This window comes from Acinonyx jubatus, chromosome A2 (genome assembly GCF_027475565.1).
Source record: "Acinonyx jubatus isolate Ajub_Pintada_27869175 chromosome A2, VMU_Ajub_asm_v1.0, whole genome shotgun sequence".
Lineage (NCBI taxonomy): Eukaryota > Metazoa > Chordata > Mammalia > Carnivora > Felidae > Acinonyx > Acinonyx jubatus.
Genome location: NC_069383.1, coordinates 129,363,172 through 129,378,991, shown reverse-complemented (window position 1 = coordinate 129,378,991; position 15,820 = coordinate 129,363,172). Strand labels below are relative to the sequence as shown.

The 15,820-nt window shown below is 45.7% G+C and overlaps 1 protein-coding gene across 6 annotated transcripts in view; it reads left to right on the top strand.

Annotated features, from left to right (window-relative positions):
• The first annotated feature begins 2,397 nt into the window (after positions 1 to 2,397).
• MITF (melanocyte inducing transcription factor) overlaps positions 2,398 to 15,820 on the top strand; it is a 220,998-nt gene continuing 207,575 nt past the window's right edge. For 3 of the 6 annotated variants that reach the window (XM_027042459.2, XM_053219076.1, XM_027042456.2), the window contains exon 1: positions 2,400 to 2,711. In XM_027042459.2, the coding sequence (XP_026898260.1) occupies positions 2,608 to 2,711 (104 nt within the window). In that variant the 5' untranslated portion in view covers positions 2,400 to 2,607. Of the gene's footprint in view, positions 2,712 to 15,820 lie in introns of all 6 variants that reach the window. The other 3 variants (XM_027042457.2, XM_053219074.1, XM_027042458.2) reach the window with 3 other exon arrangements.

The window sequence follows — 15,820 nt, the reverse complement described above, 5'->3', positions numbered from 1 at the left end:
GATTACAGGGCCATCTACCAGGGGGCCAACTTTTTATCATGTGGATTAATGGTATGGTCATCCCTCGAGATGGGCCATCTATTTAAAGGAGTGAAAAGCGTTTAGGGTGATTACTCAAAGGTCTTTTGGTTGCAACTGACAAAAACCTAAAGCATAATAGTTTCAGCAAAAAGAAAAGAGTTTTGGATTCATATCTCTGGAAATTCTAAGGATATCTGCTTCTCTGATTGTTGATCTTATCTCACTGTGTCATTTTTGGTCAGCTTTCCAATGTGGCCATAAGTAATTAGCTTTAGGTTGTTTATCTTTGGTTTTTTTTTTTTTAATTTTTTTTTCAACGTTTATTTATTTTTGGGACAGAGAGAGACAGAGCATGAACAGGGGAGGGGCAGAGAGAGAGGGAGACACAGAATCGGAAACAGGCTCCAGGCTCTGAGCCATCAGCCCAGAGCCTGACGCGGGGCTCGAACTCACGGACCGCGAGATCGTGACCTGGCTGAAGTCGGACGCTTAACCGACTGCGCCACCCAGGCGCCCCAGGTTGTCTATCTTTGAACACCAAGCTTCCGCAAAGCAGACAGTCTTTCCCTGTTGCCCTGTAGAAAGGTTCAAAGGAGAACTTTTAATCATGTTACTGTCCTGTGTCCATCCCTAAAGGAATCACTGTGGCTAAGGAAAAGGGGTCATTCATTGGTCAGGATTAAATCACATACCCACTCTCACTGGGTGGTAGATGGCGCTCTAAATGACAAATGTGTCACATGTGAGGGAAGAGGAGTTTTCCCCAACTCAGAGTAGGATGAGACCAGAAGAAAAGGTGCAGGGGAAAAATAGCAGCTGTATGTGCCTCAGGGCAACCTCCGCTCAGAGCTCTGTATGTAGCCTACAGATCCTTCTGGAAGGTGCACTTGTCTGGTGGTAAGTTCAGGGCTCTTAGTTTTCTTGATAGTTTTTTCCCCTTCACGTTTGGTCCCTTTGGTCTGGTAGGTCACTATTTGATATGAGTGCCATAATGGGCTGTTCCATTTCAGTTCTAAAGACGTTACACAGTGCAGTTCTAACATGAACTTCTTGATAGCCTTTAAGGGGTCAATGGAATTCTGGGAGATCCCCAATCATTAATCCAAACTTCTTAGAATTTTATCCTAGTATGATCATTTAGTTTAATACTTCTGGAAGGAAAACTCACAGATGAAATGTTAGTCTGAACGGAATATGTTTAAGATATTATTTATTTTTAAGATATTTACCTTAAAGAAAAATAAAAGAATGACCAGGAAGCATCATTTTTAAAGACTACAAATCACCTTCCCTTGCATTTGACCTTGCAACATCTTCTAAAACAGGTTTGCTCATCTCCTCTCTTACAGATGAAGAAATTGAGGCTTCTAGGAATCAATGACATGCCCAAGATTACACAGTGCTTTAGACAGGATTTCAGGATTTCACCTCTGAGTCTCATAACTTTAAATACCACCCTCTAACTCTCTACTGCCTCCCTGATGCCTTAAGACATTTTTTAGAAGAAAGAACACATTCTACTGGAAGTAATCAGAGGGAACGTCTGGAAGTAAACATGAGCCATAACTGAGCTTTTTATTCTGTTACCTAAATGAGTGATGGGAAGCTCAGGCGGGAGGATGACACTCATACAGTTTACGCACCCCCAAGTTCACTCCTGAATTGTTAGGACAATCTTGTTTGAACTCCCAGACAAGTGAGAAATTAAAAGCAGACAGTGACGACTGTTTTGTTAACTTGGTGCCTTTTAAATTAACCGGACCTTTCAAGTGCTGCTTTAGATTAAAAGTGGCTAATTGGATAAAGGGAGCAGAGCCACTCAGCTGGATGGAAGGTATTGTAAAAGCTCAGACTGAGTTACAGAAAAGGAACGCACAAGAATAATTTTTACGATAATGTTTTAATTATAAAGTGAAGGCAAATTCCTCCACTCTATTCCAATCCGAGGACAAGGTAATATGTCACCGCGGCGCTGAAAAGCATACAGGCTGATAGATAGTTAGGTCCTTTTATTTTAAGGCAGGCTTGAAGGCAAAACTTTCTAGTGCCAAAACCCTTCACGATTAAAAAAAAAAAATTTTTTTTTAAAGGATTTGGCGTACCCTCGCAAATATCGGCACAGGGAGTAGGGCTGACGGTAGGAGAGCAAGGCTGAGGCCATTCTTATTAATATTAAATAGCCACGTCCGTATCCTTGAAGCAAGAGAGGAGAGAGGAGGGAGAGGAGCTGCTGACATTGACAATGAATCCAAACAGGAGTTGCAATAGCGGTGTCCACCACGTTGCCTCTGCCCCCGCCTGGCCTTCTGGGAGTTGTAGTTTTCACGGGAGCGGCTCCCCTGGAAAGCCGGGAACGCCCGTCCGGACCGAACTACAGATCCCAGGCTGCGCGCGGCCGCCCGCCCCTCCCTCCCGGGTGCGAGTGTAAACTCGCCGCGCCGGGGCGGGTGGCCGCGCGCGGGCAAGCGGGCTGAGCTGGGCACTGCGCGGGGGCACACCGCTCGGGGGACCCAGGCCCCGCCACCTTCCCTCCGCCCCAGGCTCTGTTCTCACTTTTGAGCAGTGGAAGGACGGGAAGCGGGAGCCATGCAGTCGGAATCGGGGATCGTGCCGGATTTCGAAGTCGGGGAGGAGTTTCACGAAGAGCCCAAAACCTATTACGAACTCAAAAGTCAACCTCTGAAGAGCAGGTGAGTGGTGACAGCTGGAGGGAGGCGCGGAGTGCGGCTGGGGGCCCCGTGCCCCACACCGTGGGGCGAGGAAAGCCGGTCGTCCGGGCTCTGGGACAAGGACCCCGTGTCCTTGCCCGGGGGCAGAGGGCGAACTGCCCCCGCATTTGGGGGGCCGCGTCCGCCCAGGCGGTGAGCCTCCAGGGGCTCCGTTCAAGTGCGCTGCGGGGGCGTCGCAGGCAGCCTACGACCGCCGGCCCAGGTGAGGGGTCCCTGGGCACGGCACACTGGCCGCTGAGACCGGGTGGGGGCAGGGGAGCGACCGGGCGAGCAGGTGGGGGAGGAGGAGCGCGGGAACCGGACGCTGTCCCGGTGGGAAGGAGAAAAAAAGAGTTTCTAGTGAACCTCTTTTCTGAAGATCCCGGCGGGCTGAGTACTCGGAGAGGGAGTGCTTGGGGTGGATTGAAACGCGACGTTGATGGAAGCAATTAATTCGTTTGTGTCGCCTCCTCGGAGTCGGGCTCCTCTGGGAAAGTCCGCCCCTGGCCGCCTCCAGGTGATGTTTCCCGGAGCCCCGCCTCTCACCTTGCCCACCTGGGCACGGCGGCGCGGGCGGGTCGGGGGCAGAGGGTGGGCGTGTCACCTCGTTCAGATTAAACAACTCCCTGGGCAATAGAGTCCCATTCAAATCCAGGCCTTCCCTGGAGGGAAAAAAAAAAGCCTCGTAACTGGAGGGTATTGGGACAGACCTGCTTGGCAGGGCCCCTGCTTGGCAGCGACACGTGTTTAATTTGCAGGGGAGTTCAAAAACTTTTTGGAGAGAAGTGAAGACACCCGCTGGTCTGGCGCCCCACCACCTCTAGTGCCCATTTCTTATGCTACCTCCGTTCCCACTCCGTTCTGTCGGAACGGGTTGGGTATCTTTCTTTCTCTGTCCGGGGGCCGCTCCAGACATTTCCCGTGTTTACGAAGAGGGACATGGTCATTGGAGGTTGTGGTAGTAGAGAAGGGTTTATGTCCACCCCTCTCAGTTCTGAAATAAGGTGAAGCTATAGCTGGAGGGTTAAGCAGTGCTTCTGCACACCCACCTCAAACCTTCCTGCCTGCCCCTCACGTGGGTAAAGTCAGGGTGAACGGACCTGGCTGGCAGAGGGGGAGGAAGGTTCAGTAATCAGGGTGAATGAAGAGAAGGACAACTGGCCGGGGGGTGAAGTAGTACATAGTCCAGTCTTTGCTTCTGGGGTGCACGGGGCTCCTGTTTGCTCTAGCCGCAGGCAGAGCCAGGTTTGTTTCCTTCGGGGCTGCGTCAGGACTCCGAGTCCAAGTTGGGGAAGAAAACCTGGGAACTGCGTATCCACTTCCCGGGGTTGCTGAAGCAGCCTCTTTGCAGTCGCTTCACAGTGATTGGAAGGAAATGGCGTTAGATGCCTACAAGCAGCCTTTAGTTGATGGGTTCTCTTCATAATGGCTGTTTTGTGTGTGAGAGGAGATTGTGTGTGTTGGGGGTGGGGGTTTTGAGTAATATTGTGTGAAGGGTATTGTTGGTTATGCTCATTGGGGCTTTATGTGCATTCGGCTGAAGGGACCAGTGTTTTACTGAGCAGTCTCTGCTTTTGCTTCTATAAGCAAATGCTTACATGGCCAGAATGAGGGAGTGAGTGAGTGAGTGTGTGTCTGTAGTCCTGAAAGAAATGAATTAACCGGACTGTTTGGAACATTTTTGATGGGAGCTGATACATAACATTAAATGAGTTTGAGAGAGTGAGGAAAATACCATCTGGAAAAACCCAAATGAGTGCCATGAAACTCATGTTGAAGGATTTGGGCCTGTTCTTTTTCAGAGTCGGCAAAAAATTACTTGCAAGGGTGAGCGTCCTCGGTAGCTAGCTAGCATGTGTAAGGAAAAATGTGGCTACGTGGGAAGCAATGGCTTCACACGTTGAAGCTAGAAACAGGTGCGGGACAGAACCGGTATGGAGAGGAATGCTAAATTAAAAAAGTTGTTGTAAAACTTGTCTGTGGAGCAGACACATGCTCTTTGAAATAAACCAGTTAAATAAAATCTGTGAATAAATATATGGGGTTGGCAAAATTTCCCTATACTGTTTTCCACAGTTGTCTAACTTATTGTCATCGGCATCTGTTGTGTGACTTTAAAAGGGCTACATGTTGTTGGGGGCCTCCTCATGGCTTTTTGTCTGAAGTCTTTGCCAGGGTATCTCCCTTCTTGGAAGTCTTGGTTGGAAAAAGTAGAATTTGAAAGGTCAAGACGGCTGTAGCCATTTCGTCTCTCAGTTATATTCCCTAGATCGTCTCTTGGAGTTGAAAATATGTTCAGAATCTGCCCACCTCTCGGCAGGTCCCCTGCTACCACTTTGGTCCAAGTCCTCACCAGCCCGTGCCAGGGTTATTGTGGTAGCCTCTTGCTTTCTACTGTTACCCCTTCCGGTGGATTTTCTATGTGACAGCCACAATGTTCCTGTTAAAATTGGTTCTCAGGCAGGATAGATATCGCTGCCCTCCCCAGGGGTCATTTGACAATGTCTGGAGAGATTTTTGGTTGTCAGAATGGAAGGGTGTTGGTACTGGTCTTTAGTACATAGAGCCCTGAGATGCTGCTAAACTTTCTGTAATGGACAAGGTAGCAACAGAGAATTATCTGGCCCTAAACTGTCACCGCTGAGGCTGAGAAACTGTGGCTTAAAACGTGCCACATCATGTCGTTCTCTGCTTAAAACTCTCCAGTGGCTCCTAGTTTCAGTAACACTCGAGATCCTTTAAACGGCAAAAGGCAGCCTGTATGGTCAAGTTCCCTGTCAGCTTCCTTGCTGTCCCGGAACACTCCGGGCTCCTCCACCGTAAGGCCTTTGTATGTTGTATTTGGCTGGCGCCTCTGCCTGGACCATCCTTTGCCCAGAGAGCCACAGGGCTCACCACCTCACCAACTTCAGGTCTTTTAATATTCCTAGCAGGCCTACCTTGACCTCACTAGGTACAATCACTATCCCTCCAGACTCTCATCTTCCTTGCCCTGTACTATTTTTTCCATTATACTTCTATTATAACCAACTCTCATTTCTACTATGTTTATAATAGGTTCCTCCACGCTAGACTGCCAGCTTCAAGGGAGCAGAGATTTCTGTCTGTTCCTTGTTTACTGTTGTGTCCCTAGAGTCTAGAGCAGAGTTTCTCAACCTCAGTGCAATTGACATTTCATGCTGGATTACCCTTTGTTGTGGGCACCGTCCCGGCCATTGCAGGATGTTGACCAGCACCCCTGGCCTCCGTCTACTAGAGGCCACTAGCGCCCTACTCCCAATTGTGACATCCAGAAACGTCTCTAGACACTGCCAAATGTCCCTGAAGGGTACAGTCACGCCTGCTTAGAACAATTAGCCTTGAACATTGCCTGGCATGGGAATGATTTGTTGTTTGAACAGGTGTTGCTTTCTCCCTTAGGAGTCCACCCAGGACGGGGTGCTTGGTTCTGATTTTGCCTTCAACCTGGCGGCCTTTTAATGTAGGTATCCATCAGGGTCTCTCCAAAGTGGAGATTATATATTCTTCATTTGGGCTGAGCTCGGATGTGCAGGTGTTTCATGAGGAAAGACACGTTTTCATTCCTAACCGAGACCTCCTGGCCTTTAGGAGTGTGAGGCTGCTGGAATTAGATCGCGTGACCCTCCTTTTGGTCATAGTCGCTGGCAAATCTGCAGTGGAGGAAGACACACGATGAGGAAAGGTTCTAATGAAGAATTGTTTGCAGTGTGGTTCCCCCAGCAAGATTTTTGAAGCCTCTGTGTGTTCTCCTGGGAATGAGCTCTGAATGGTGGGCGGCAGGGGAAATGTGCCGAATTTCAAGGGTGAACCCAGAATTCACACGCTGATGCAGTCACATCAGGGAAACAAATGTGGAGCTGTTAAATGAGCTCCTATCAGTGTAGGCACTCTCTCTAGGTCTTTGGGACCTGAAGACAGCATTTTATTTTATTAAAAAAAAATTTTTTTTTAAGTTTATTTATTTTTGAGACAGAGAGAGACAGAGCATGAACGGGGGAGGGGCAGAGAGAGAGGGAGACACAGAATCGGAAGCAGGCTCCAGGCTCTGAGCCATCAGCCCAGAGCCCGACACGGGGCTCGAACTCACGGACCACGAGATTGTGACCTGAGCTGAAGTCGGACGCTTAACTGCCTGAGCCACCCAGGCGCCCCTGAAAACAGCATTTTAAAACATGTTAGCCTCTGTCAGGTTTATGGTCCTCTTATTCGATTGACTGGGTGCACAATTCTGTGGCTTTGTACTTGCTAATGCCCTTTTCCTGGACGGACTTCAAACTTGGCCTAATCTAGTTCCAGTTTCTTCTGTCAGAATTTTAGTTATGTTTCAGATAACTGTTTAACTTCCTGCAAATTAGAAATGGGAATGAGGGCAAGTCTTGGGTTTATTATGGCAGGACAGGATACAGTGGTGGTTTCCGAAAGCTGATTCCTGGAGACATGTGTGAAGTTTTCACAGGTTTGTGGTGAATGAGAAAGACAACAACTGTTGTGTCACATGTGCACATACACGTGTTTCGGGATAAGGCCACTGCCATTTCTTGGATTTATTCTGAGAGTTTCTCTCCTGTCTTCGTAGAAAAACTACCCTTTCTTTTATGAAATGATAATCCATTTTTGGCAAAACACAGCTGTCAATCTTTTACTGGTTTCTGAGAGTTTTCTTGATTTTTCTGCCAGTCCAGTCTGCAGGGAATTGCCAGCATTATTCTGGCATCACTGTCCCCAGCTAGCTGAGACCTTAGGCAGGCTGGGTCTAACTAACTTTAGTTTCCTCATCTGACAAATGGCGGCCTGCGTCCTAAGGGTCTTAGGAACATTCACTGTCACGTTGACTGTGGAAGAGTATTAGCCTGGTGCCCGGCCCATAGTAAGGGTTCAGTAAAATGTTAGCAAGTGGTGTTCTTGGTGTTATTTCTTTATTACTTAACAGTGAGTCCTGACATTCCATGAAGCATTTGCATGTGGTTGTCCTTGGCTTTCTACCTTAAGGCCAGGGTTGTTCGTGAACAACAACCTATCTCCTAATGAATACTACTGCCACCTAATGTTTCGATTTTTTTTTTTTTTTTTTTTTACATTTTATATTTTTGATCCAACCCATAAAAATTTATGCTGGTTAAAAAAAAAAAAGCGCTTGTGACATCAGTACCTACAGAAAACTTCATATTCAACATGTGTCTGTTGAGCCCTGTGCAAATTGCTTGTGTAAATTAATACCAGTAAACGTAGCTAACATCTATTGAATATGCATCACGTGTCAGTGCCTATTCTACATGTTTTTATGTGTGTGGACTTAATATTTGCACACCTGCGAGAGATGATAATGATAAATAACAACATTAATGATCTTAATTATATTTTTAAAACTGGTAATTCTTAATGTGGTGCTTACTACCTGCCAGGACTGAGTCTGAATATTTTACTTGTGTTAATTCAGTTAGTTTTCACATCCACCCTGGGTGTCTGTGCTTTTGTTATTCTTATTTTCCAGAGGAAGAAACCGAGGCATAACAAGTAGATGGGCCCAGGTTTAACCTGAGGCCATCTGGTTCTAGCCCCAGGCTGTCGTCCACTAGCCTGTACCTCCATGTAAAAGGCACTGTGCACAAAAGCAGAAATGGAGAGGAACATCATTCTGCATCTTTTCCAGAACTCTCAGTGGGTGGAGCACCTGGGGGGCTCCATCCGTTACGTGTCTGGCTTCGGCTCAGGTGATGATCTCACAGTTCATGAGTTTGAGCCCTGCATCCGGCTCACTGCTGTCAGCACCAGGCCTGCGTTGGATCCTCTGTCTCCCTCTCTCTCTGCCCTTCCCTGGCTTGTTCTCTCTCTCCAAATAAATAAACAAACTTAACTTAAATAAAAAGTCTCAGTGGGTGAAGGAAAGAACACATGGATCCAGCTAACCATGCAAGACAGAGTGTGACCTCATGGGAAGGTGAGCATCAACAGTGGCCATTTCCTAGAGGACAGGAAATAGGAGGCCAGTTTTGTGAACGAGCAGGGCTCTATGAGTTTGGCCTGGAAGTTCAAGCAATACTCAAGCATATTTCTCTATAACATTAAATAAGATGTTAGACACCCTGGAGGACGTATCCTAAAATAGACTTCTGGGGGTTTTGGTTGCCTTTTAAATGTTTAAGCAGACTCTCAGACCTTCCTCACGGTCTGGGAGCTCCTGGTGGTGGCAGAGACCGGATGCGCGTGAACAGGTTCAGAGGGGGCCGTCCTGAAGTGCTGTGCCCACGGCTCTGTCACTTAACTGTGATGTGTGTGCTTGAGACACTTAGCTTCGAGGAGCCTCAATTTCCTTACCTGTAAAATGGGGCCAACATACTATTGGTAGAAGTTTTAATTTTGTTTTAAAAAATTTAATGTTTATTTATTCTTGAGAGGTGTGAGCAGAGGAGGGGCAGAGAGAGAGGGAGACACAGAATCCGAAGCAGTCTCCAGGCCCTGAGCTGTCAGTGCAGAGCCCGAAGCGGTCTTGAACTCACGAACCATGAGATCAGGACCTGAGCCAAAGTCTGATGCTTAACTGACTGAGGCACCCCTATTGGTAGAAGTTTTGAACTGGAAATAGAATCTGTAAAAGTGCTTTACAGAGTGCCTAGCACACATCAGTAATAAAACTCCTTCTTTTCTACTTTACCACGGTAATTTTTTCCTTCCTCATAACAATAACAAGAGGCAATCTCCGAAGCAAAAGAGGCAAGATCGAGGTGCCTCATGCTGACAGATGTTCAACTCTTCTTATGCAAATTAGTTTTGTGGTATGATTAGATGGAAAATTTGATTAAAGTGGATTCTAAGTGTTGGTTCTGTGTGTTATTGGAGATTTCCCTTTCCTGAGTCCTATTTATAGAATTTATTTAAGCGTGTGTGTGTGTGTGTGTGTGTGTGTGTGTGTGTGTGTGTGTGTTTAATTCCCTTTGAGTTCTGCGGTGCAGTTTGCACAGGCTGATGTTTATATCTGCTCCAGTTGTGCAAGAAGTGGAAAATATCCTTTTTTTAGAACAGGTCACATGTGCTTACTGTCAGGAATAGGACCTCAGTGTAAAAAAATGTATCTTGGGACAAATCAAAGTTACTAAATTTCTCCCTCCAACTGCTTTGTTTCAGAACTGGCAGTATTAGGATAAATAATAGGAAAAAAAAACCCACTCGGCTATTTTTTTTTGTCATTTTTCAAGGACAATAAGCAAGAATTTCACTTGTTGTGTGTGTGTGTGTGTGTGTATGTGTATGTGTGTTTGCGTGTTTTAAGTATAAAATGTACTTTGCTGTTATGTCCATCTCATCAAAGTAAATTGTAAAAATATGTTTGACTGCCCTCCAAATACACATAATTTGGAGAAAATAATCAAGAAGGTGGGTCAAAGATATTAAATGCTGTTACTATAGGCTTTTGATATTGTAAAGTCAAGTTTGCAGTTTATACGGAGGTTTTTGTGAGGCAAGTGAACATTGTGTACTCGAGGTAGGGCAAGAGGGAGTCATGCAGTCTGAATCTTGATGGAGGCAGATGGAGGCTGAGGGCAGGGAGCCGTGTAAGCAGGTCTGGGTCTCTTTTCCAGTTCCTTCCCCCCTGCCTGCGTTCTCTTTTCCTCAGGATTTGGGGAGAGGCCGGGGCTCCTCATTTCTCTAGGTTGCTTCTTAAATGCGGCTCCCTTAATTCTTTGCTACATCATTGCCTCCTGTGGCCCTCTATGCATGCCACAGAGAATAGAGTATGCCTTTGTGGTGTCCACACGAGACATCTGTCTTGAGATTCAGAACCGTGAGGTTTTTGTCTTCAAGTGCCTAAATTCCCAGGGTTCTCAAGCCCTGGGCACTGCCCAGAGTGTGTTGCAGATGGTAACCCATTGGCTGTTTTCCACCTGAGTTGGAAGTTGACCCAGGGGGAGGAGTGGAGTAAAGGTGAGAGAAAAACCCTTAGGGAAGTAAGTAAATGGTACCTCAGAATCATGAGGGCCCTGGTATCCTCCCCAAGGTGCATCGAAAACATCCCTCGGTCACTTTTAGCAGGGGCAGTAGAGCTTTGGGTCAGAAGGACCTGGATTTATTTGTGTTTTTTTTTCCTTTTTCCCTTCCCTCCCTCCTTTCTCTCTCTTCTCACAGCAGTTATTTATTAAGCGCCTCTGGTATGTCAGGCTCTGTGCTGGCCAGAGGGGATCAAAGGTAGAATCAGATAGGCAAGGTTCCCACTACCATGGTGCATCCATGTTGGAGATGCGAACACAGTTAATGATGTGCCAAATAAATGCACAATATACTTTTTGTTGCTGAAGAGGGAGTAATTGATATAGGGTGATTAGGAAACACAGGGGCTTTTTAGAATGGGTCTGATATCAGGAATCACCTCATGGAGGAGGTGATTTTGAGGCAAGGCTTGAATGCCTGAAATAAGTGTGCCAATCTTGGTGCTTCCCCTCCCTAGCTGTATGACTTTGGGCCAGTTGCCCAACTTCTTTGAATCTCAGTTCCTTCTTTTGTAAAATGGGGCAATAACTACCTTATAAGGCTGCTGTGAAGATAAAAAGTATCGCTTGTAAAGCATCTAACATTAGGCTTTACCTTATAGGTGCTCAGGGAGATGCATTGGACGGGTTTAAGGTCATAAATTGAATAGTGGAGAAAAATACAGACGTTAATCTTCCCTGCAACTGTTTATAACTTGGTTTTAAGTGTTTTCCTAATGTTGAGTGAGTCAGAGATTTATGGTTGTCTTTATAAACCTACCCTCGGACTGAAAGTGGAGATGGGTCTTGTTCTTTTTATTATCCTTTTTTTTTCCCTCCAGGATCGTCTTACTTGCGTCGTCCCCTTGCTCTTCTCATTGTTGTCACATTGAGATTATTCACGTTTGACCATGCTTTCACGTAGGAATAGTTTCTGGCTGGGTTTTGAAGTAATATTTGGTATATAGGACAAGTCCAAGAGCTCTTGGAGAAAAACGCAGAGCTTAAGATTCATTTAAGAAAATACACACGCGTACCACAACCAACTCTTCTGGAACTCCTGACTCGCAGTCCTATGTTTCGACCCCTAGATCATGCTTCCTGTCCACACTGAGGTGAAAGAAGCCTCTCCTCCCACACAGCACCTCGCAGCTTTGGTCAGTGTTGACATCTACAGGCAATAGCGTGTGTTTTTAATTCAGCAACTTAAAACGAAAATCTTCAAAGCTTTTGAATTCCAGTAGCTGCGTTCTTTGATTCAAGTACCCATGGAGTGGTGACTTTTAAAAGGAAAACTCCTGGGTCATGTGAGAACAAATATTTTAAATCCAAATGCAATGACTTACAAGTCTGTGGAGTAACTGGTAGAATCCTGTTCTTCTATAAGAAAATTGTGGGTTGTTGAGCAACTTCAGGAAGGCATGTGTAGCCTTCACTCTCTCCACCCCCACCCCTTCCCCAAAGTGGGATAACTTGCTGAATCATTCACATGCATTTGTCTGTTTTCCTATGTGATCAAGGGCAGAATGGGAAAAGTGGTGGTCGCCGCTGTTGGGCATGCGTAACTTGTTTTTGTAGAACACGTTTTCTCTCTAGGAGGCTTAACTTGCGTCAGTGAGAAGAAGGTTTGAAGCAGGGAGGATTCATTTATCCTGATGGCTGACATTATATATGAAATTATGGGCTGACAGATAGGACTGCTATGTTGAGTTCAGTACCCTTATTATAAAATGTTCCTAGGTACTAACTGGTTTCAAGAAGTATGTTTTTCAGAACATATCTTTTATTTTTCTAACTGGAGATTTGAACGTTGGTGGAAAGAAAAGGAAAGATGATTTTCCTGATTAACTTGGAACCTAGCACAGTCCTCACAGAGCCTACCAGAGGACCTCAATGAGATATGGCTATGCTGTTTGTCTTGCATGCATCTGTCCCAAGCAGCTGGAGGTAGTACTCTAAAATTGAGTCTGTGAACAGACACACAGATATTGTAACAATCCCTTCTCCATCAAAAGAACTGGGTACAGTTTTGCTTTATTTTTCAGCATTTGAAGTTTTTCAATAAAAGATGAAAAGGTACTATTTCAGGGTTAGCTTTGCTTTATTGTATTACTGAGCCTGCATAACAGCACCATCTAAATTTAGAACATTGGCACCTTGGCCAGTAGAACCCTTTGCAACTAATTTATAATGTTTTTGGCAGAGAATAGCTATGAATAAACATGAAAATAGTATTGGCCAGGTAGGGTCATTTACTTTCAAGAGAAGAGGATGACACCAGCCAGGCGTTCTTGAAAATTCCCTTTATTTATTTTTGAAGGAAGAGCTTGCGGTAGCTTAGTAAAACAGCCTCTAAAAATATAAGCAACTAGTGCGATTCCTGGTGACATTCCAAATAATAGTTTGTCCATTTGCTGCAAGGAAGCATGCCTGGAGAGTCACTTGAGAGATTGGCACTGGCTTGTGTATTGGACGATTGGTGTGTGCAGACTTTTTGGAACCATACCTTGCATCATTTAGCAAAGTCATTTGTCCACTCATCTTTGGGTAGATAAATACTAATAATGTTTTATCTAAGTAAATGCTGTGTGTGTACGTGCTAAATGATGGGATAATGGAACGCAGCTTTAATGACACTGATTATGTATGGAAGCTTTAAATCTTTGTTGATTCAGAAACGAACAAGAAGGTTTGATGGCTCTTGCTTGGTCATAGCATCATAATCACCGACAGGCACGATTTAACAGCAGGAGGCTGAATGGCAAGGACAATTAATTGGGGTTTGTTTTTGGAGTCAGTGGTACTGACTGGAGTCAGTCATTTCTGCTGGTCCAGTGGACCCCTCTTTCTCACACTTGGGTTCATATACATGACATCTTTCTAATCACTTCTCACTGGCAGCCAACTTCCCTTTCTTTACGTGTTTCCCCTAGGGGACACTTCTTCTGCCTGCCCTTAGTCTCCTTTCCAAATTCTTGCAACAATCCCTTCCCACATGCTCAGCCCATACTTCAGTTTTCTGGCTCCGAGAGTGGAGGATTTGCCACAGGCCCGGCCACGTTTCTTTTTCAGGGAGACTGGTTTCGGGGAGGTACATGTTGACTAGTGAAAATGAATCCCAGGGTTTTGCTAGGGTGCTAACAGAAAGAGATTCTCCCTTTATTTTCATTGATCTTGAATTTGGGAAGATGTCGAGGTTTAGAATGAAACCATACCTTGTAGACAGAGAAAAAACAAGTTTTTAAATTAGGTTAACTTTGTGACACCTGGGTGGATCAGTTGGTGGAGCATCTGGCTCTTGATTTTGGCTCAGGTCATGATCCGAGGGTCATGGGATCAAGCCCCACATTGGGCTCTGCACTGGGTGTAGAGCTCGCTTAAGAGTCTCTCTGTCTCGGGGCACCTGGGTGGCTCAGTCCGTTAAATGTCAGACTTTGGCTCAGGTCATGATCTCACAGTTCATGGGTTCAGGCCCCGCATCAGGTTCTGTGCCGATGCTGGAGCCTGGAGTCTGCTTTGGATTCTGTGTCTCCCTCTCTCTCTCTCTCTCTCCCCCCTTTCCCTGCTTATGCACCTGCTCTCTCTCTCAAAAATAAATAAAACATTGAAAAAAAAAGATTCTGTCTTTCCTTCTGCCCCCTCTCCCACTCAAATGGGCAGCTGGACAGGCAGCTTTCCTCCACATGGCAAATCAACCACTCAGTCTCCTTCCAGCCTAGGGCCCTGGAGTCTTTTATGTCTGGTGGTAGAAAGGAAAAGAAGAGAAGGCATAACTAAGGTCCACAAATGACAAGCATCGCTTTTGCTCAAATTCTATTGGCAAGGACCAGACTCACGTCTTTTTCTGGTTACAGGGGTGGGAGCTGGGAAAAACAGACCCCAGCTGGACAGCGACACCTCTGTGCTAGAAAGGAGCATACGATTTTGGTGGATGGCTAGCTATCATTGCCATGATCCTGGTAGGAGTGTTTTCACCTCTGGACCAAGTTAGGCCTCTCCTTCGAGTCTTCTCCAATTAATTGGATATTTAACCAATAAATTCCTTTTCTAAGTAAATATATTTAGTTTGGATCTTCTGCCACCTCCATGGAGACTGTTCCAGCTTATGCACTGTCTGAATCCCACCTTTCTGCACTGCTTCCTATTCCACATTTATTGAGCAAAATCACCACCCCACCTCCCCACAAAGCAAGACATCCACCACCACTACCACCTGAGTGCAGCAGTTTTCAAAATGTGACCCTCAGGCTTGTTAGGAATGCAAATTCTCAGATTCCACTGCAGACCTGTTGAATCAGAAACCAGTGGTGGGTCCCACTTGTCTGAGCAAGTCCCCCACAGTTGGTGATACTTCCTCATGTTTGAGAAACACTACCCCAGTGCTTTCACCATAAATCCTTTGTCTCCATATTGAGTTATTCCCCTCTTTCTGTTTTGGAATGAAATACTTCCTGGGTTAGAATACATTGAGTAAAAAAATGGGGTGCTGCTTGTTATGATCAGGCTAGAGGTGATCCTTGACAGTAATTCCTCACTGATTAAAAACCAAAAACCAAAAACTTTGCCTTCTAGGAAGTCAGCTTTCAGGTCTACATTAGTGAAAACAGGTAGGATTCTTGGTTTTCTAAATGTGATCTTTGGGTGGCTTGAAGTTAACCCAGCTTTACTGCCATCAGGAGCCCTGGCCCACATCTCAAAAGAGGGTTGTAATCTAGACTCAGAGCGTGAAGCTTGAATCGTGCTGCAGTCACTTGACTGAAAAGATATGGTTGAGAAACAGGGTGATGATGATTTTGAGCATGCCCACATGACCAAATTGTTTTTCACAAAACTTCTGCTGAATAAAATTTGAAATACGGCTTTCAGCCTGTTTTCCCATCTTAATGAATTCCAGACAGTTTGCAGAGCGTAGAAGCTTCCAAAACAGAGGGACAGAATGGCTGGGACCCGCCAGCCTCTGTCTTGTCACAGTGGGGGTGTTGTGACTTCGTAGAGTTGTTCCCCTTGTCCTGAATCTCACCTGGCTGTTCACTTCTCTGATGGAGAGGTATAGACTGTAACAGGGAAGGGCAAGGCCAAGGTTGTCAGACAAATAGAGCCTATAGAAAA